The following is a 23,455-nucleotide window of genomic DNA, read 5'->3' as shown; positions in this document are numbered from 1 at the left end:
CCTTTCAAGCTGTTCATTTGGCTTGAACTGCTTGAATTTCAATAAAAAACTGGAAAAATTGGGGTGTTCTAAAACTTTTGACCGGTAGTGTATGTTTAATTAATTGTGTTATACAGTAAAATTAACCCATTATCCTGTTCAAAGACAATGCTTAGTTTTTTTTACTTATCAGGTCCTGCAAATCCAAAATAACTAGGAGAAACTAACAATACATACCAAACAAAAGCTTGGGTCTCAGGAGGTTAAGGGGCCAAACTTCTGTCTGTGGATGTTTGAAGATAGAAGGATGGGAGGAAACCACAAATGTCATTTAAGTGACATATGCATTCCTGCTGTTGCACACCAACACAGAGATGTTTAGCATTTAAAACGCAGTGAAGCTTTTCTTGCCTTAACCACACACACACACACACACACACACACACACATATCTCTTTTTCCACCTTTGCTCTTTAGCTAACCGCGAGGTCCCACCGTCTCTGACAGCTGCTGCTAAATTTCCCCCCTAATGAGACACAACTGAGAGGCTGTCGAGGCAACCGTGTTTCAGACCACAAGAGTGTCAGCCCCCAGCATGCATTACGGGACGGCTTCGTGCAATGAGTGATCTGAAGCCAGATCTGCAGGAGGGAGTTTTCATTATCAAAATGTTGCCTCTGAGCCAATTGATTATGCAGTAGGAGGGCTTTTTGAGAAAAGAAAGAAAGGAGCAGTGAAGGAACAAGAGGCTAAAAAAATGTTGGCAGTGCTGCTGTGGAAATCTCCATTTTATGGATGACTAGATATTTGGAGTCAATATAGATGATTGATGGTTTTTTCCTTCTTTTGTGTTTACTCAACCATCAGGCTGCTGTCTCTCTGATGAGAATCGCATGAATTATGTAAACTTTTTTTCTTATTGTGAGGCTACAATGATATCAACCAACTGGTATAAGATTTGTAGTGCTTTTGGTTGAGTGATTCCAAAATTGCAAACAAACACAAATGCACAGTTGGTGTTATTTTAAGATCTGCTTATGTGCCCATACGCCGTGACTAATATCCCATCCACAGACTTCTTGCTCTACCTCTATGATTCTTGGGACTTTTTTCTGGGTCTTTTTTTTATTTCCCCGCAAAAAATTAATTCAATAATTAATTGTTTCAGCCCCTTCCTCCTCTCATTTCATAAATCAATTTACTGCCTTGCCCCCATCAAGTCTCTGCTCCTTCTGCGTGACTTGAAACCCCTTTGTGCCGTACACATAAGCAGGAAGAACAGGATTTGATATTTCCCAGGGGAAATTAATAGTACAGTGCATTTCTGGACCAGGTACAGATTAAAAGCTGGGCCCATTATAAACCCATTAACCCAGTCATTAGGACCAGATCTGGGAAAAGATGGAATAGCTGGGTGTCTAATTTTAGCACAATATAGAGTCACAACCAGTCCTAATTTATACCTGCAGGTGCTAGGAGGAAATGAGGTATTTTCCCTTTGAAGACACTGTTACTGTGTCAGCAGCACTCTTTGATCTGCCATAATGACTTCATATGTTGCTCTGATATTTAATTATCTGTATTATATACTGCCTTTATTTTTACGATCCCCGGGTGTACAGATTTCTATAGGTTTCCAAATCACCTCTTGCAGGAACTCTTATCTGTGGGTGAAGTGTGAGCTATTATAATGACGTTGAAAGTAATGAAAAAAGTTTTTACAGAATTTTAAACACGGTCTAACGCACCTTTACAACCTTTTTGGTCAGACACACTGCCACAGATGAACTCACTTAATAATAATGATAATAATAATAATAATAATAATAATAATACATTCCATTTATATAGCACTTTTCAAGGCACTCAAAGAAGCTTAACAGGGAATGAAGAAGAAGAAATAGCATAATTAGCTTATTAGCACGTAGCCTATCCCTAGTGTATGTGAGAAATATAGGCTATAACTCAATTTATTATATAAAATTCTATATTATTATTTTTAATACAATATAGGTTGGTATTATCAGCAGTTATTCTGCACTATTTACTTGCAATGAGTTTCAACCATTTATCCAATTTAGCTATTTCAAGCTAACAATTAGCTAACTGTTTATCCATTACTGTTATTTTTAGCAAACATTTTCAACCGTTTCTCCATTACTTAGCTAATTATCTGTTGCAAGTTGCTTAAACCATGTATGTATTATTTTAAACTATTTAAACTATTTAAACCATTTTAACCGTTTACCTTCACCCTTAATTGAGCTAATTATTTTAGCTGTTTATCCAATAATTTTAGCTAACAATTTCAACTGTTTAGCCATTACTTTTACCATTTCAACCATTAATCTAGTTTCAGCTAGGCTACTTTTTCAACCGTTTATCCAATAGTTGTAGATACGTAACTATGTAAACCGTTTATACGATGCTTTATCCAACTGTTTTAACAATTTCTACATTACTTTAAGCTAATTATTACAACTGTTTAGCCACTACTTTTAGTGAACTGCTTAAACCATTAATGCATTATTTTTAAACCATTTATACCATTCTAACCATTTTAGAATGAATGAATCTTAACTGAACTTAAACCATTTCAACTGTTTGTCTTTTACAGTTACTTTGAGTTAACTATTTCAACCATTTAGCTGATGCTTTAATGACTGTATTTTAACTGTTTCTCCATTAGTTCAAGCTAGTGATTTGAAATGTTTATTCACTACTTTTTGCAAATTATTTCAACCATTTATCAACTGTATCTATTACTGTGATTTTGAGCTCACAATGTCAACTGTTTATCCAACACTTTTACAATTTGAACCGTTTATCGGATACTTTATAATAATATTGAACTATTTTAAGTGTTTTTACATTACTTCAAGCTAATTATTTGAACTGTTAAGTCACTACTTTTAGCTAACTGCTTAAACAATTTATACATTACTTCAAACTGTTTAAACTATTTCAACCGTTTTTATTTTTACCCATAATTGAGCCAACTATTTCAACGGTTTATCTAAAACTTCATCCAACTTTGTACTTTATTTAAACTGTTTCTCCATTACGTCAAGCTTATTATTTGAACAGTTTAGCCATTATGCATTATTTTAAATGATTAAAAGCATTTATTTGTTCATTTTTTGCACACTCTTACGTCACTGCAACATGAGGTGTTTACGTGTTACAGTTGACTTTATGTGGATCTATTTTTTAATCAAATCAGAATCTCAATTTTTTTTAATTAGCTGAGCTACTCTAAAGTCTTTCCACGTACCTCCTGGCAGTGGTAAAAGCACACCTGGTTGTGAATCACTGGTCTAACATACTTTATTCCTCTCTCTCTCTCTTTCTTCTCTCAGAGGCTGGCAATAGCAGCAGAAAAGTTCCAAATGGATCACGATTGGAGGGACGACAGTGAGGTGAGAGATCTGATTTGTTCATTAACACTGGCTGCATTACAATACAGATCAAGTGGTGCCATGAACTCCATAAGAGGAGTAAGGGGGAGGGACATGTTATTCATGATCCAATATGATTGCAATAATTGGATGGCAAATCTCATTACAATAACAGTAGTGCTGTAATGACTTTATACAAGATTGCATTTCATTATTTTACATAATAGGCAGAAACAACTAGGCATGCATGTGATTAGCAGACACATACACATGCACACGAACTGTTCACGCTCTGATATTGTCCATTAATCATAGTATTAAGAATACATTAGAAGGGAATGTAAAGCAAATAATAAGAACACACTATTATTTTACTCATTCAATTACTTTTGCCCAATTGCTGGTCCAGGGAACTCAGTGCCCCATTCAACAGCGGTAGTCTAGAATTACAATGCAGCTCTCTGGGCTATTCGCTGCCACTGATGCTGTGTTTTAGCTCCAGCCGTTTCATAATAAATGCAAATTGCAAATTCCCTGCCCCTGCTTTGCAATGAGAAAAGCCTTATGCTCTTGGCAGCCATTTAACAAATGACAAATGATATCGCGTGTACATACGGTGGCGGAAGAACTTCAAAGAATTTCCACTTCACCATTTAGTCTATTAACTTAAAAAAAACTCTTCAGTGTTGTTTGCCAATCCTTAATGATTCTTTTCCATTAAAAGTTCCCATTATTCAACTTATCGCATGGTGTGTTGCACTGAGTAAAGAAAAGAGAAGGAAATATCCTCTCCAGGGATGGATTCATTTATCTGATATTACTCACTCAGTTTGATATTCCCATGGTCCCGGATGCTTGGCTAGCAAACGTAATTAATTTTTCTTTTAATGTTATGGGGATTTCTGCAATACCTGAATCAATTAAATTTCCCCCCAACATTGTAAATCAGCATAGATGGGTGATATGTGTGGATATAATGATTGAACACAACGTGGTTTAATATTAGTAATGGTAATATTCTTTCTGCTGGTACAGTAGCTGTTTAGTTTTGACTTGAATTTGCTCCAAGTAGGTTGTTCAGCTCAGCACTCTGCACAAATGTATCTAATTCATACTGATATGTCCTCTGTATGAACCTGTTAGTGTTGTGACGCAGAATGCCTTTAGTGGCTTCAGAGATTTTTGAAAGCAAAAAAAAATCCATGCAGGGTTTGTCACTTCTACAGTTGACAGATAAAATCCTGCACAGCTCTAGCATCGCCATTATGTCATGTTATGTGTGTGTAGCCACAGCTGTACACTGCAAAAAAGCCAACTTGAATTTTTTGGCCTAAAACAGTGATTGGTAAAACTTGGAAATATAAATTATTGACATTTAGGGCAATAATGTAAGTTAGCACAACAAAGCAAGCCAGTTGTCTGCTCAAAAACAAGTTGGTGAGTTGTTGTTACTTATATCTTTAAGTTGGGGTTCACAACAAGGGACAATAGTTCTGATAACTCTTATTTCTTTGTTGCGAAATGCGGGAAAGCGGTGAAATTCGGTAATTAGCGAAAGCTAGCGGCTAACTGATGCTACCAGCTAACTGATGCTAGCGGCTAACTGATGCTAGCGGCGCTGCTTGTTACAGCTACAAGAGTAGCCATTAGCGTATCAATGCTAGCTCAAAATTGTGGTCGCAACATTAGCTGACATTTCATAGCGGCGTTACAATCGTCACATTGCAGAAGTAAGGATTAAAAGTTATTACAATGTAAAATTATAAGTTAGTACAATTTACAGTTGAGTTGACAGAAATCTGAATTCAGAGTTGAGCAAACTCAAAAACAAAACTTAAAATATTTAGTTTAATTGTCCAACTTAAAATTTTGTTGAAGCTTGTTGCCTTGAAATTTTGAGTTCACCCAACTTTTCTTTTTTTGCAGTGTAGCATAACTTCAGCGGCCTCAAGCGAGCCCCTTCCGCTCAGCTTAGCCCCACATGAACTTGTGTGTACCTTGTGTGCTTCAGTAAGCTGTGCACAAGTTTGTATGTTTGTACAAACCAAAGATTCTGTCAGATTTTATGCGAACCAACCCAGGATGTGGGTATCCGCTGTGGGATTTGGTATTTACTGTAATCTGAAGCCACATATTCAATATGCAACTCAGCCTTCACAACACCATTAGAGCCAGTACTGATGCAACCTTTCAGCTTTCAGAAGTCTTGAACAGACTTGAAAGAAAACAGTGTAAATCACAATAACACATGCATAGAAAGTGTTCATTTAAATATTCTATTTACTTAGAATAATTGACATACAGCTTAAAAGTAATTGCATACATTGCAAGCACTTGTAATAACACACCCACCATTTGTTGAACAAAGTAGGCCTACTCAAACATGTAAATGGGTTGGATGGATTTGTATCATAGTAAATCATTTGAAATACCAATTGGGGCATGTATGTGTGTTTTTGCACATTTTTTCACCTTTAATAACTGGGCCAATACTACTGGGCACCTCTCCCTGCTGACTTTAAACACTTAAAAGCTGTGTGTCTGTTCAGTGTAATCTATTTACTTTGGCCCTGTTTACACTTGTGATTAAAATGCTGTATCCAGCTTCTTTAATAAGGTCAATTTGATCATATAATTTGTGTTATAGTCTGTCTACAATGTGATAAGCCATCGAATGGGTGTTTGATTTGGCCATTATCATTTATTGGTAAGCTGGATCTCCTCAGGGACGTTAAAAAAAAATAGGTAGGGACCTCTATTGGCTGAAGAAGCAATACTGCCTGCGGGAGCGTTGTCGAACCTCTCATTTTTATTCTCCACGAAAAGACAGTGTAATTATGTTATGACATCATATTTGCATCGTACCAGCAACATTACACCATTCAGAATATGTCACAGGCATAAAAAATACAAAAAGGTATTCAACACTTACTGTTTCTGTTTCAAAAATAAAAGCCCTATAGTGGTGTTTTTTTTAACCTGGTCTCGAAGAAATCCGTGAAATAGCCACGGATTTCGCTTAACTCAAAATCTGTGGAATAGCCACGGAATCGCTCAAATTTCCGTGAAACTGACACGGATTTCACTACAATGCAAGTTAAAGACAGTCATATCCCGTGGCTATTCCATGGATATTTGTTCCTATTGGTTTGTTCCAAGTCACGTGACTTTCAAGGTTCTGGCAGTCAGAACAAAAAACATGGCGGACACTTCTCTCATTTTTAGTGAAAAAATTTATATTTTGACTTTGTTTCTGCATAAAAATGGATTTTGATCACATTTCTAGCGAGAAATATATGTTTTATTTTCTAAATATTCACTCAGTGAATGTACATAATCACTTTGTGGTGAAGATCTCGCCAGAAAAATATGACTGTCATTAACTTGCATTGTAGCGAAATCCGTGTCAGTTTCACGGAAATTTGAGCGATTCCGTGGCTATTCCACGGATTTTGAGTTAAGTGAAATCCGTGGCTATTTCACGGATTCCTGTGAGACCATGTTGGTTTTTTGTAGCACAGGGCTTTTGTTCTGAAACATTTGCAGGTATGTGCTGTTGAAAATGAAGTGAATTGCACAGCCTTATAAATTACTAGAGTACCGACTCTTGACAGTAGAAATTTCATTATATATTCTATTATCGAAGGCAAACTCAATGTAGATGGCAGGCAGCAGCACAGCAGCAGCAACACTGTCTGCATGGACACAGCTCCGGTCCAAGCCACAGCAGTTCAGCAAGTAGTTTTGTTAGTTAAACAACTACTTTTCATTAAATTCACAAAATTACCCACATGTTTAAAACTGTAACCATTTCATGTAGATGTATGGCCTTTGGAGCTTATAGCAGGCGCCTTCTTATTCTTATCTGTGAGGCTTATTGCTACAGAGTGATAACATAAGAAATGGATGCTTTATATTAGTTGTTCTTGTCTCCGTTATGATTTGAGCTCATTTTTAATGTAAGAGTGGGTTTGGAGGAGGCATTGTCAAAAATAAACATAGAAGATAATTAAATGTGATTCTTAACAACACATATTTAGTTTCATTTGATGAGAAAAAGGTCATCTTTTACGACTCCGTTGACAGAACAGTGTTTGCTACTGTTGCTGTGAATGTGAGGAGAAATGTTTCCAGTGAGTGGATGGCATATTGAATGAGTCATTAGGTTATTACAAATGTAGACATGAACTGCAGTTACACCTGGCAGAGATTGGATCGCAATACGTTAACGAGCATCTTCCAGACAAGATCCAGATCACACACACTGATCTGCCAGTACACATCACACCCACCACAACATGCCACATAAGTAATGGCACAAGGCACTTATTTATTTCTCCTCCGTTCCACTGCCTACACGCTTCTCCCCATCTCTCACACATTAAGTGTTTTTGCGCACAGTAGCCTCCCCTGAGGGGTGCGGAGGTGTGACCTTAGTGTTATCGTCACCCCTTAAGGTGCATATTGTCGGCAGTAACACGACCTGACAGAGAACATTATGGGACAATCTGCTGTGTATATTTTTGCTTGCATCTACATAATAGCATATGTGCACTACACCTACTCTGCACATAAAGTTTAACTTGCACGTCTCCTGATATATGTGTAGCGGCTTAGTACTCTTTCTGCGTTGTGTGATATTTATTGAGACCAGGACATCTAGTTGGCATCCAGCCATTTATTCTGAAACTGATGACATAAAACAAGTGCATCCCTCGTTACCCCACAAGGTCTGAATGCCACAATAAACACAAAATACTAAAATCATACACAAAATACAAAAATCATACCTGATGACATAAAACAAGTGCATCCCTCTGAAAAATATAAAATTAAAAGACACGTTAAGTTTCTACTAAAATAAAGTGAAATTAAATTAATATATTAAAGAAAAAAAGACGGAGCTCATAGCCCGTAACCTTACCGTTACCCCACAAGGTCTGAATGCAGCTGCCCCCGGGGTGCACGACACTAAACCCCAGGGGTGCTGCGTTCAATACCTGTGGTTTTTTTAAAGATGGCAAGTGGAATCACTAATACCTGATTAACTATGTTACATATGCACTGATATAACTTACTGACAGTGGGAACTGCAGACAGAGAGCAGATGCCAGTCTTTGGCACACAGTGTTATCGCTTATGGTGCAGTAATTGCAGACTGTTTAAACTAAGGTAACAGTAGCAGTGGCAGGAGGTATCAGAGATCCCTTTTTAAAGCTCTAGAAGTCGTAGGCAGGTGGTGGGAGTCAGTGAACCAGCTCTGCAGCTCCAGGGCATCCTTATGTCAGTGGCAAAGCTAGCTCGTTAGCGCCCTGCTAGCCTCTGTACTGACAGCGAGCCCAGCAGTGTGAGAGCAAAACAACAGCACTTACTTCACTGATCCTCAGTGTCAAACACACACTGCTGCAAGGAAACAAACTCCACAGTTTCAGGTGTACCTAAAACAAGAAAACAAGTATGATTCATGTCATCTTTTTAGATGAGATTACAACCGTTTTAATGGAGCTTCTTATGCATCAGCAACAGTCAGGCTGTTTTCATTCTTTTTCATTCCAGGCAAAGCACTTTATCTTGCCTAGCCGTTCCACAAATGCAATCTTTAGAGCCAACTGGAATGCAGCTTCTCAAGGGACTTCTAGTCGCTTCATTCCGTGAATACTTCACCTGCAAAATGACCATTTGTATATCGACTACCAGACAAGTTTGGACAAGAATGCATTGTATTAACTCGCCCTGTGTTACCTTGAATTTGTGAAGAAAAAATGTTTTTTCCTCTTGCATGCCTCCACAGTGACCAGAGAATCAGAAATCTCAGAAAATCCTTGATAAATAAAAGTAAATGTGGGCAAAGCACACGCATTTTCACTCAAATCTTACTACTACAAACACGCTTACTTCAGTTATTCAAGAATTTCCTTCGTTATCAGATTATTCACTCAACGCCGAGGCATGCAAAGTAGCACACGGTGAGTAATTGATGTATACAAATGGTTGTTTTGCAGGTCAAATATTCTTTCAACAGCAGCTGTAATCTTGTTTCTGCATCTAACCTTGCTGCAGTGATGTTATGGTGCATTCAGGGTACATCCGTACATTGTGACATAACTGTTGGCTCGGGTTCCAGGTGCAACAAGCACCCAACCGCAGAGGTTGCCTTGTATCAAGTATACTCGCAGTATTTTAGTATTAAGTTACCTTTTAAAGATGTGTTCTTTGTTTGTTTGAAATCGTTCTCTTATTCTCTTTCAATCTCTTTTGCAGATCGACAAAATGGTTTACTACAACGCCAAAGACGACGTAAGTAAAACCCAGTATTTTGATATCCTGTCAGCTAAATTAAAGATGCGAATCCTCAAATTCAACAATACAAGCAACGAACCTGGTCTCACAGAAATCCGTGAAATAGCCACAGATTTCGCTTAACTCGCTCAAATCGCTCAAATTTCCGTGAAACTGATACAGATTTCGCTACAATGCAAGTTAATGACAGTCATATCCCGTGGCCATCCCATTGATATTTTTTCCCATTGGTTTGTTCCAAGTCACGTGACTTTCAAGGTTCTGGCGGTCAGAACAAAAAACATGGCGGACAGTTCTCTCATTTTTAGTGAAAAAATCTATATTTTGACTCTGTTTCTGCATAAAAATGGATTTTGATCACATTTCTAGCGAGAAATATATGTTTTATTTTCTAAATATTCACTCAGTGAATGTACATAATCACTTTGTGGTGAAGATCTCGCCAGAAAAATATGACTGTCATTAACTTGCATTGTAGCGAAATCCGTGTCAGTTTCACGGAAATTTGAGCGATTCCGTGGCTATTCCACGGATTTTGAGTTAAGCGAAATCCGTGGCTATTTCACAGATTTCTGTGAGACCATGTTGCAAGCAACACAAGCAACATCATGTCCAACCCTCCAGAGAGTATTACCATAGCAACAAACCTGATAGCAGACTTTATTGATAGCCTGCAGGAATCTGTGAAAATATGTCACTGTATGTGTGTGTGATTATTGGTTAATCTGTAAAGAATACACAGATTTAAGATGTTTTTTCTATGCATAAGGGCCAGGACATGTTTTGGGCCCATACTGACATGAAACACATGAGTATGCGTGAGACACTGAATGCTTCCCCTAGCCTCAGAAGTCATCTGTCTTCTCTCATAAACAGGGATCAGCATCTCATTCCCTTCCACTGTCCCAGTGGGAAGGAAGCACACACCCACAGCACACTAATGTCACTCTGGATCTGACTGACAGCCCCTCTCCCCTCGCTCTGCATCTCTCTGGATGCCCGGGTTTATGTTTCACTGCCTAAAACTTTTTAGTATCTCAATCTTAATCTGTCAGTCGTGATATTTCAGTGAATACTCAACATTGACACCTTGTCATTCACAGGGAGGAGAATCTGCATATACCGTAACGTAGGGGTGTGCCATATCATATCGTTCACAATAATATCGGTATATTTTTTTTATGGTTAAAAAAAATGCATATCATGATATTGGCAACGTTTCTACTTCTTGATGTCGTGGTTAAAGTTGTTTTAATCACAAAAAGCTACTTACTCCCTGTAGCTAAACACATGCAGCTTTCAAAATAAGAGCACGGTGTGTTAAGAGAATCCACCACAGAATTTACAAGAAGACTGTCAAAATAAGATGCCTTAAATAAAACACACAAGAACCTTTATTCTCCTTTACAAAATTTCATTAAAATATGCCCCTGGAACCCCTAAATGGTTATTTTTATTATTTGCTCATACTCAAGAGTCAAGAGTAAAAAAATGTGTTTGGCAACTGTTGAGATTTGCACTTCATTTCAAACTACATTTTAGATTTTTAATTATTTAAACAAACAAAAAATCATATTTTCTATATCTTTTTAAGTATTTCCTTATTCTAATATTTCCTAATATCGTTATCGCAAAAATAGCCTGCAGTATCATGATATTCTTTTAGGGCCATATCGCCCACCCCTAACGTACAGTACGTTTTCAAACTGAGGCTGCACACACATGCAGAAAACCCTCTTAAATGGATAGTTTTTTATTTATGGAAGTGGGGTTGCATGAGGTTCTTATTCTTATCTACAGGCACAGAAGCTAAGCAATGTACCGCTAAGGATGGGGGCAGCAGCAAAATGTATTTCAGTCACTTAAAAAAAGGCCAGCCAAAAAAATAAAAATAAATATTAGTTAAAGTGTACTCTATATTTATTTTTTTCTCCACTTTACCCTACTGTCCCTGTTTCAATTTAAAACTGAAGCCATTATCTATGCTCTCATGAAATCCACCAGACTCCATTGATAAAAGTAATAATTTAACCCTGCAGTGCATGGGAGTTGCAGTTCTATTGCTGTTTTAAATGTTAGGTTTGTTTGTGTCATTATGTGACTTTGGTGTTTTAAAGGGTTAGTTCAGATTCACCAAAGCCACATAAAAACACAAAAAAGAAGAGCAACTTCCTCGTTATGCAAGTTAAAATTTCAGTTTTTTTCACAGGAGTCTGGTGGGTTTGACAAGATTCAGTTCTTCAAACTGGGGTTGTGCCTGCCACCAACATAAGATCAAAAGTATCCCTTTCATTACATTACATTACATATCATTTAGCACAGCTATTCTCAACCTTGGGGTCGGGACCCCAATTGGGGTCGCGAGATGATTTCTGGGGGTCGCCAAATCATTTTGGAAATCAGCTCTGTCTCCACATGTGTTCATGTGTTTTAGTCTTTTTGGTCACTTAATGTCTTTTTTTGGTCATTTTGTGTGTTATTTGGTCATTTTGTGTCATTTTTGTGTCTTTTTCTTATCATTTTGTGTCTTTTTTAGTCATTTTGTGTCTTTTTTTGATCATTTTGTGGTCAATTTGTGTCTTTTTTTTGGTCATTTTGTTTCCTTTTTTTTGGTAATTTTCTGTCTTTTTTTTAGTAATTTTCTGTCTTTTTTGGTAATTTTGTGTCTTTTTTTTGTCATTTTGTGTCTTTTCTGGTCATTTTGTGTCTTTTTTGGTCATTTTGTGTCTTTTTTTGTCATTTTGTGTCTTTTCTGGTCATTTTGTGTCTTTTTTGGTCATTTTGTGTCTTTTTTGATCATTTTGTTTCCTTTTTTTGGTCATTTTGTTTCTTTTTTGGGTGATCTGAACTGTGCGTGTGAGATTGTGTTCAGTGAGCGGGGGTCACGGACAACATGCATGTTAAATTGGGGGTCGCGACTCAAAAAGGTTGAGAATAGCTGATTTAGCAGACGATTTTGTCCAAAGCGACTTACAATAAGTGATTCAACCTGATGGTACTAGACATAGACCATAGGAATCAAATAAGTACATAACTTTAAGAGCTAACTGTCATCGCTACAGGAGTGCTATATGTTAAAGAGAAAAGAAGAAGAAGAAGAAGAGCATTTTTTCAGCCCGCGGCCTTTCAGCCATAAAATGCTTTCCAGGATGTTTTTAAAACTCCATGTCCTACTGTTTTGTCCCCTTTGTGCAGCTTAATCAGACAGATGATGGAAAAGGGAGGAAGAACCGGTATTTTCCAGATGATTTTGAGATAGACCCTGACTTCAAACGACTCGTCTCCTACAACACCACCGCCGTCCACATCCCTACGGACATATACGAAGGCTGTAAGTCGAAACACACATACACATGCCTTGTAGAAAAATGCATATTCTCTCTCCTACCATCTACACATCTCTCTGTTATAAATAGTAATACCGTGTAACCCCCACCTCCTGCCCTATTCTGTCAGTTTTATCCCCGTCAACACTGTCCAGTATCTACAGTAAGTTCCTGTGATCCAGAGCTCAGCCTCCCAGCGCTGTCTGTACTGTAGACAGTTCCACACCCAGGCTAGGCCATTCTAGTCTATATATAGCCCAGATGCCAACAACCCAATGGCCAGCACACTCTAGCCCCCACTTTAGCCTGGTCACCAGCTGCTCCTTTCCCTCCCACTCACTGCTAACCTCACTGACCCCTTGGGACAGTTGATAGAGTCAGTGCCTCTGCCAGTGATAGGTCTTTTTGTTGGTGCTTTGAACTTGCATAAGACTGTTGCTTCCTATTTTGGTGTGTTTATCATTCATTCAGAAATTTTTATTGAGTAGGATAAACCCCTTGAGAGGAATCCTCTCGTTTTCGAGGGGGTCCTAGAGTACATTACAAAACAAAACACTCAACAATTTACAGACATACAACAACAAAGACAACAGGCGTCAACACAAACATTGAAAAAATGAACACAAGAATAAACACAACCTCTCAATGGCCACAAGTTGGCCATAACATTAGCCTAGTAAAACTGAAAGAAGTAACATAATATTATTGGAAATTGAAATTGCAGTATTACAAAAAAAAAAAAAAAGACATAATATTATCTGAAACATGTGCAGTTTAACTCAAAATAAGAAGACAGGGCATATTTAAAACTATGAAAAGACGTCAATGATCGTATGTTTAAAGGAAGATTATTCCAGTCCGATGGCGCTTTGAACATAAATGCTTTTTTACCACTTGTTTTATTCACAGTAGGAACGAAAAAGAAGTACTGAGATGAGTGTCGTGATTGATATGTTGAGGAATATGGAATCAAAAAATGTTGTAAATAAACACACAAAATATATCACACACTTAAAATTATTTTACTGTGTTGAATTGATGTTTTTCAGTCATGTTTTCCATGTTATCATAGTGTTGGCATTGTTGGTCTGTTGGCCAGTCCATTGCTTTGGACCAGACTGATGGATACAACGTGATTCTCTTCATGATCCCCAGTCAGTGGATGCATCCTTATGACTTTGGTGATCTCCCGATATATATCTTGGTTTGCAGTGAAATGTCTTGTCAACTGTTGGGTAGATTACCATGAAATTTTGGTACATACACTACTGGTCAAAAGTTTTAGAACACACCAACTTTTCCAGAATTTAATTGAAAATGATGCAGTTTAATGTCTCAGTGTACTCTGAAATTAATGCACATTTTCAACATTTAAAATTCTTTATTGATCATGATAGTGTTTTGAAAGTAAAAAAAAAGATTCAAAATCACATTTTATGTTGGACTAAAGGACTAAAAAAAGACACAAAATGACAAAAAAAAGACACAAAATGACAAAAAAAAAAGACACAAAATGACTTACAAAGACATGAAAAGAATTAAAAAATGGACAAAATAGCCCAAGACTCCATAGAGTTAAGTTGTTAACCCATTTCTTGTTCCCTGAAAAAAGGCCTACTTGTATAATTCTGAAATGTACATTATTTTTCAGTTTTGGTTAAGCTTACCTTTTTTTATTTACCTCTGGCAGTTCACCACTTACCTTTGTACCCTTTCAAGCTGTTCATTTGACTTGAACTGCTTGAATTTCAATAAAAAACTGGAAAAATTGGGGTGTTCTAAAACTTTTGACTGGTAGTGTATATTCATAAGCCTAGATAATGAACCATAATAAAACAACAAATTCCACTTGCATCTACAAGGTGCATTAGTAAAACTTGCAGGACTACTGCCAGTCTCATTAACCTCAGCCGATTGTAAATAAAACATTTATGGAAATTAGCTTTTAATTTCGACTAAAATTAAAAGCTGGATTGATCGAACCTTAGCTTTGGAGAACCATGAAATATTGGCATGCTAATGTCAGTTGTCAGTTGAAGGAATAGCTCCCTCAGTGTGCTATATTGATTGGGAAAGTTTACCATGCAGACAGGCTGCGTTTACCAGGATGCATTGCGCACAAGCTACTGCTATAACGTAGCGTAGCTGATCAAAGGCACCAACTGTCTGTGTTTCATCTCAGCAGCTCAGGTTCTGAAGGGTCTCCACTGGTCATATCCTTCCTGCTGCAGCCTTACGCAAATAAATACAGCTGAGCATCCAAGTCAGCTAAAATAATGTCAAATGAATCCTCGTCCTCTACATGCATATTTTTGAATGATGTTTTTGCTGTTGGAAATGTAGCTACACTACTGGTCAAAAGTTTTAGAACACACCAACTTTTCCAGAATTTAATTGAAAATGATGCAGTTTAATGTCTCAGTGTACTCTGAAATGAATGCACATTTGCAACATTTAAAATACTTTATTGAGCATGATAGTGTTTTGAAAGTAAAAAAAAGATTCAAAATCACATTTTATGTTGGACTAAAGGACTAAAAAAGACACAAAAAGACCAAAAAAAAAGACACAAAATGACAAAAAAGACAGAAAATGACAAAAAAAGACACAAAATGACTTACAAAGACATGAAAAGAATTCAAAAATGGACAAAATAGCCCAAGACTCCATAGAGTTAAGTTGTTAACCCACTTCTTGTTCCCTGAAAAAAGGCCTACTTGTATAATTCTGAAATGTACATTATTTTCCAGTTTTGGTTGAGCTTACCTTTTTTTATTTACCTCTGGCAGTTCACCACTTACCTTTGTACCCTTTCAAGCTGTTCATTTGACTTGAACTGCTTGCATTTCAATAAAAAACTGGAAATATTGGGGGGTTCTAAAACTTTTGACTGGTAGTGTAGTTTGCAATGTTAGTGAAAAAAGTACAAGAAGTTGTGTTTTTGAGCTGCATCAAGGCCACGCCCCCTTTGCTACCAAGAGAAATCCAATTAGCATTTAGTTCTGCCTACAACTACGTCACTGTCACTTTAAATGACAGCGCTGAAGCGGGAAGAACAACTGATTTTGCATCTGAAAACTCAGCTTTCTCAGTTTATTTCTAGCTTTTACCATCAACAACTGACCAGCCCCTTCTCTACAAGGTTATCATGTTTCTCTGATCACTTCTTTCTTGCTACAGCCCTTGCCGCCCTTACTGGCAGCATGGATACTATTACACTCCTCTCACACCAAGCAGATCTAAAGTTAATCACATACAGGGCTATAACTTCCTAAGGATAATTGTCTCCCTGCTGGAGCCTCTCCCAGCACTGGACATAAAGCAGGAAAACGCTCCGGACAGGCAACCAGTCAAACTAGATTTGGCTTACGGTAATTAAATCTGCTATAACAAAGAATGCTGTAACTGAATGCGGCCAGGCTTAAACTCTCCTGGACATATTTGACTCATGGAGAGCCAAATAATTGGAGTTTGTGACCTTAAAGTGTCAAATGTGAAACGTACATTACTGTAAAAAAAAATAATGTTTTTATCAGGTAATAGCTTAGAGTTTTTTTCTCTGACTTGGAACAACACTGATACCAATCTGAATGCAAAATTATTATTTTTGCCTCTAATTTGAAAACAGCAATATCTCAAACTGGCAAGCTTTCTTGGAAGAGATTAATAGACTAATGTATGGGTGGATGGTTATTTACTCAAACCGGAGCACTTGCACATACACACATGCACACACACACACACACACACACACACACACACATTCTTGTACTTCTATCTTTGTGAGGACCCTCATTGTAATAGTGAATTCCCTTGCAAAGTTATAATAGTTTCGGATTTTTCATTAGTTTTAATTTTGTTGTGATTTTTTGTTTTCAAATTCAGTTAATTTTAATGAGTTTTTAGAGTGAGTTTGCTAGTTTTAGTTTAGTTTTTATGAGTTTTAGTTTTTTGTAATGGGGTATTTGTTGGGTGGGAGATTAAAAGAGATCACAGTAAATTTTGCCTTTATTTCCTTTGTCTGATCCATCTTCATTATGTATGAAAAAAGTTGACAAAGACAAAAACGAAGGACATTTACACTATAATTTTACTTAGTTTTAGTTTGTTTTGTAACCACAAAATACAGTTTCAGTTAATGATCTTTTTTTTTTAAATTCTCATTTTATTTCAGTTAACGAAAATGTTTTTTCAATTCTAGTTTTCGTTATTTCGTTTCCTTTTCGTTAACTATAATAACCTTGTTCCCTAGCCCCTTACGTTAACCCTAACATGAACCTAATTGGTAAGTGAGGACCGGCCGAAATGTCCTCACTTTGCAAAAATGTCCTCACTCTGTTGGTTAAAAACGTGTTGTGGTCCTCACTATGTAGGAAGTACAAGAACACAAACACACACACACACACACACACACACATAAATGTGTCCTCCGGGTTAGCCTCTTATTCTAGGACACTAATGAGGGCAATGCAAGGACAGGCTGACACACACACACACAAACCTAAGGATGCACACATGTCTTAACACACACAGTAAACATACTGTATAGTACAGGTCATATCCTTCCTTATAGACACAAGGGTAGCGATAAGAGGACACAGACGGCTTCAGAAAATGGAACAAAAGAGTGAAAATTAAATTAGAAGTGACATCTGACAAGATAACCCTAATGAAATCTAGATCAATCCAGAGAAGCGTAAGAGAAATGTGGTGTTGCATCATTACATCATCGGTCTCTCACGCTGCTTAATATGACATTTTATAGCTAAACTTATATAATTTTTATCAGCTACACGCTACAATTAACAACACGCTAATGCAGCAGGCGTCGAAAGAGTTAAACAATTTCCTCATAGCATGAGCTAATAGCCTTCTCTGCATTGATTGAGCATTCAATATCAATTTCAGTAATGATCGTCACACTGGCTTTGCTAAATGCAGTGGGCTCAGTCACATGACTTTAATGTCCTTACACAGCGAGTCACTCCACATAAGTTGGACTATAAATGTGCAGAGTGACGGGCCTCCGAGGCCTCTGACTGTGCAGACGGTTTTGTCATTGCCAAATGGCCAAATGCACTCAGTTATTTTTACAAGCAACAGTTATAATGATGAAAGGGTGGGGGCGTGCAGGGGTGCTGGAGGACGGAGTTGTTCCTGGAATGATTTATCTTGTCCTCCTATATCTTATCCTCTATACATGGATCTTTCTTTTTTCTCTCTTTTTTGCTCTGTGTTGTACATATTTTGTTTAAGGCAATGCCTTTTTAAGTCGGGTTATTGCACTGCAAAAAAAGAAAAGTTGAGTGAACTCAAAATTCCAAGGCAACAAACTTTGATAAAATTTTAAGTTGGACAATTAAACTAAATATTTTAAGTTTTGTTTTTGAGTTTGCTCAACTCTGAATTCAGATTTTTGTCAACTTAACTGTAAGTTGTACTAACTTATAATTTTACATTGTAATAACTTTTTCTACTTACTTCTGCTAACTTCTGCAATGTGCTGAATTGGCACCATTGTAACGCCGCTATGAAATGTCAGCTAATGTTGTGACCACAATTTGGAGTTAGCATTGATACGCTAATGGCTACTCTTGTAGCTGTAACAAGCAGCGCCGCTAGCATCAGTTAGCCGCTAGCATCAGCTAGCCGCTAGCATCAGCTAGCCGCTATCATCAGTTAGCCGCTAGCTTTCGCTAATGACCAAATTTCACAGATTTCCTGCATTTCCCAACAAAGAAATAAGAGTTATCAGAACTATTGTCCCTTGTTGTGAACCCCAACTTAAAGATATAAGTAACAACAACTCACAAACTTGTTTTTGACCATACAACTAACTGGCTTCCTTTGTTGTGCTAACTTACATTATTGCCCTAAATATCAATAATATATATTTCCAAGTTTTACCAACTTAAATCACTGTTTTAGGCCAAAAAACACAAGTTGGCTTTTTTGCAGTGTGGCTGGTTGTGTCTTTCAGTGTGTTTTTCAGTAGATTTATAGAAAAACTCACTATGGTTTGATGAAAATTGGTAGAAGGGTGGAGCATGGGGAGAGGAAGAACACCTACAATTTTGTCAAGATCAATCAAGAAGCAGAAACACTAATTATATATTTTTTCATTTTTGTTAACGTTGCAAGATAGGGCATTTGCACTGAGGTTCTGTGTTGTCTGAATAATTAAAAAAATGTTCTCTATAGGGGTTTAAATTGCAAGTTTCATCACAATACAATATTATTTTGATTATTTGGATAGCAATACGATATTTGCTGATATCACAAAGTCAGTTCAACACAATTTCAACTCAATTAAGGGAACTGTGATTGATATGAAACAATATCATATGCCAATTTAACACAATCAGTTACACTTAATATTAACAGTAACAATTTTATTACTGATCTTTTCCAGAAATTTAAATGAAAAACAATCTTTTTCAGCCTTTCCAATAAAAACAAACACATAAAGTGGGAGTTTTGTAATATAGCCATATCTAAAAAAATGTGTGATATGTATCGATATTTTCACTTTGCATTGATATTACTGGGTCATTGATCATTGAAGCATTAATTTAATACATATTGTTTTGCGACACCCCTAGTTCTCGACTGGAAAAATTCTTGAATTTTTTTAAATTATAGGAATTCCAAGAGTCCTTAGTGTAATCTTCTGTATGCAGGGTCTTAATTGAACATTAAATAAATAAATTTAAGCATTGTATTGGAATTTATAAGCAGCTCTGCATTAAAACATATCATTTTATTTGCATCAAATCCCCTGAAAGCCTTTCTTGCAGTTTCTTTTCTGCATCTCTAGCCATGCAGAATGTTTAGGCTGAGATGATATAGGACAATAATACTATTACAATTGACTTCTGTTGTGTAGTTTTGATTAATACTCCATATTTCAACTGTCTGTCTTTCTACTGCAGCACTCTGCTCACAGGGTACTGTTTGATCTCTCAGCCCTCATGCAGGTGGTGGAGGGCGCGGCCTGGGTGGAGCTCCCGTTAGCAAATTAGCAAAGCTAAGCTAAAGGCTGCTGTAGGCACTCCTTGCTCGCTCTCCCTCTCCCTTTCTCTCTCTCCATCTCCATCTCCAAGGACAGGCTGCCACATTGATGCCACTCCGGCTGGCCGGCACTGTCAGCGTTGCCATGGCAATGTGTATCCAAGTGTGTGTGTGTGTGTGGAAGGAGACACACATACTTGGACACGCCCTGGTTTTCTATCTTGTTGTGTGGAGGAAGAACTGGTAACTTGATTAGGGGACTTTGTCTAGACGAGGCTGGCGTCCTTGTGGCTTTTACTGATGCTGAAGGAGAGATGTGTCATCCACCTCTTCTTCTTCTTCTTCTTAATTGCGGTAGACTTTCTCCAAACCCCCGCCCCTTTCATTCCCTCCTCTTCCTCCTTTTTCCTCACCTCCTTCCCTAGTTATTTTGTCCTTTTTGCTCTTTTGTCATTCCTCCTCACTGCCTCTTTGCTCTCTACTTCCCTGCTGTCCCTTTTCCCCCCTTCACGCCACCCTCCATCGCTCAGATCGCCCCTCATCCTTAGCTCCACTTTATTAAGCATATTAATAGTGGGGTGTGTGGAGACAAATGTGCTACTGTCTTTCTCCCCCGCATTAGTCCTGCTGATTGGAATCTATTCTCCCTGCTGATCCAGTGTGGGTGGTCAGACTGGGATTCATTATCGTCTCTATGTGTGTGCGTGCATGCACACTGGAGATGAATCAGAGTTGGTGTGTGTGTGTGTGAATGTGTTTGAGAGGGGAAGAAACACTTGGAGTGTGAGAGTCGGCATGTGTGTGTGTCACATCGCATGCACCTACTGTACTGTGTATGGATCTCATGGCCGCGTATGCGTGTCTTCTCGCTCATTAGGCGGATTGGCGTGGATGCGATGAGAGGAGATGAGAGGAGATGAGAGGAGATGGTCGTGGCCTTGGCAGGAGATCGGAGGCTCGCCTGATGCCTGTTTGCATCAACGCTGTGTGGCACCTGTCAGCCCGAGACACACACACACACTGTGACGTGCTGAGATACTCTGACACTGTGTATGTGAGCGTGTTTGTATCGAAGTCACGGTCCCTGTGGCAAAGCTCACAGCGTAGAAATTGATTTTTTTTTTTTCCTTTTTGCACTCTTGTGCCACTTGATACACGTCCTATTTGGTTAACAGAGCTGGCTGCCAAACTCTGAGGTCTCTATCTCTCTCTTTACTCATCCTTCCTTTCTTCTTCTTCTTCTTCTGCTGATTTGCTCATCAGCATATATGTATGGCCACACAATAACCCTCCTCATACCTACTGTCAGAAATCAACGTAAACAACAACTGGTGTTGTAAATATCAACTCTTTCTTTTTATTTTTTAAATTATTTACCTGATTTTCTGTTCAAGTTGTTTGACCTTTTTTTGTTATGTAAATAAAAATAAAGTTGTCAAAAGTGGGGGGGTGGTGGGCCCAAAAAAAAAAATATATATATATATATATATTTTTTTTTTTTCTTTTTGCACTCTTGTGCCACTTGATACACGTCCTATTTGGTTAACAGAGCTGGCTGCCAAACTCTGAGGTCTCTATCTCTCTCTTTACTCATCCTTCCTTTCTTCTTCTTCTTCTTCTTCCCCCCTCTCACTCTCCTTATGTCTGCGACCTGTGTCCTTGCGACAACTTGGATGCATTCCCAGGATGTTCTAATCAGCTGATTGGGATTCCCCTCCATGCCAGAATGTTCCTAGAGAAAGTTTCCTTCTTGTAATCCTATTCTACCTTTCCATAAAACTTGTAATGAAAGAGATTTCTGCAATGTCACAGTCTGAGATGTTGAATTATTCTGGATAATAGTAACTACTATCCACAAGTGGAAACCTGTGCAACCTTTTGTTCTTAATGAGACGTAAAAAGGCTCCACTGGGAGAAATCGCTCTTCATCTTAAGGCGCTGGAGATTACTGCAATGGCTTTGTTCACCTTCATCACCTTGACACCTTTCTAATGTCACAGAAATACATTTGAGAGTCAAACATGTGTGTGCTGATGTCATATCTCCCTCCCCCCTGGCCATAGCTGCTATGAATGTGTCTCTGCATCTTCATTTCGCCTTGGGTGATTTTCACACATATCAACATATCAAGCCTTTTACTCTTGTGGCATCACCAAAGCACACACACTTATATTCACGTCACTGGAATTAAAATGTGATCCACTGCTATTGTTTTTCACATTTCCTTCCTTTACTGTCGTCTTAAACCAGAGGTGTCAAACTCTGGCCCGTGGGCCAAATTTGGCCCGCAGTATAATTATATTTGGCCCGCGAGGAAATACCAAATGACAACCAGAGCTGGACTGCCGGTATTATACAGCGCAAATAATACTACAAATCCCAGAATGCTCTGCTGGTGTTTTGGCTTGAACACAGTAGATCAGTGTGGAGCAAACTGAGCAACGATTAAAGTTGTCTTTATGCACTTTTTCTTGCTAGTCCAAGGCTTGAATGGTTGCACATTCATTGAAGGATATTATTATTAGTCATTTGGTTTATTATTGTTATTTTATTCTTACATTTATTTTTAGCCTGTGGAAAAAGATTAAATTTAAATTTAAAGAAGGCTGCATATAAAATAAAGGAACATACGATTTGTATTTAAATTTTATTGAAGAAATGAATGCCATTGATGTGTTTGTTTGTTTTATTTGAAATTCGATTTTGCATGTTTGCAATATTAAGTTATATCAAGCTTTGCTTGTTCCATTTCGTTTGAACTTGTTTAGGTCAATTTTTTAAATAAATATCAATGTTGGCCCATGACTTTGTCCAAGTTTAAAATTTTGGCCCACTGTGTATTTTAGTTTGACACCCCTGTCTTAAACTGTTCGGCCACTTGTGTTTCTTAGGCCTTAAACCTGCATTCATTTTAACGACCAGCAGGGGGCGCCTCCACTTGTTGCAGTAGGGAATTTCTACAGAAATCATGTGCAATAACTCATATTACATGTTACATATATACATATTTGTGCATATCTATATTTCTATTTCTATATTTACATATTTCTGTTTTATTCTATTGTACATTTCTCTATTTAATAAAAAAAAAGGATTCTGTATTTCATATTTCTATTTGCAAGTATCTTTATTTACTTCAGACTTGCATTTGTATTTATATTGTTGTATATTTACTGTAGCGTGCTCTTTACAGTTAATTTATTTACAGAATTATCTTCTATTCTATTCTTATACAGCAGCAACTGTAACAAAACAATTTCTGATTCTGGTTCTGAAAATAATTCAGTTTATGTAGAGGTCTATGAGAAAATGACCCTTCTTCTCACTTGATTTATTACCGCAGCAAAAATGTTATTTTTGATGAGTTTATGGTCCCAATCACTAGTTCCAAGTCCTCTTCAACACAACATGATATGAATTTTGTAAATTATGGTTCAACTT

General features: G+C 37.5%; 1 protein-coding gene and 1 long non-coding RNA gene across 2 annotated transcripts in view; one reads left to right on the top strand and one right to left on the bottom strand.

Annotated features, from left to right (window-relative positions):
* The window catches only part of LOC131960291 (uncharacterized), a 138,114-nt gene that overhangs the window by 21,323 nt on the left and 93,336 nt on the right, over positions 1–23,455 (bottom strand). The window lies entirely within an intron of this gene.
* Positions 1–23,455, top strand: part of cacna2d1a (calcium channel, voltage-dependent, alpha 2/delta subunit 1a) — a 158,113-nt gene that overhangs the window by 60,623 nt on the left and 74,035 nt on the right. The window contains exons 4-6 of the mRNA XM_059325449.1: positions 3,339–3,398; positions 9,639–9,674; positions 12,873–13,008. Coding sequence (XP_059181432.1) covers positions 3,339–3,398; positions 9,639–9,674; positions 12,873–13,008 — 232 coding nt within the window. The remainder of the gene's footprint in view (positions 1–3,338; positions 3,399–9,638; positions 9,675–12,872; positions 13,009–23,455) is intronic.

The sequence above is a fragment of the Centropristis striata genome, chromosome 22 (genome assembly GCF_030273125.1).
Source record: "Centropristis striata isolate RG_2023a ecotype Rhode Island chromosome 22, C.striata_1.0, whole genome shotgun sequence".
NCBI classification, from domain to species: domain Eukaryota; kingdom Metazoa; phylum Chordata; class Actinopteri; order Perciformes; family Serranidae; genus Centropristis; species Centropristis striata.
This window is presented reverse-complemented; position numbering and strand designations above follow the sequence as displayed.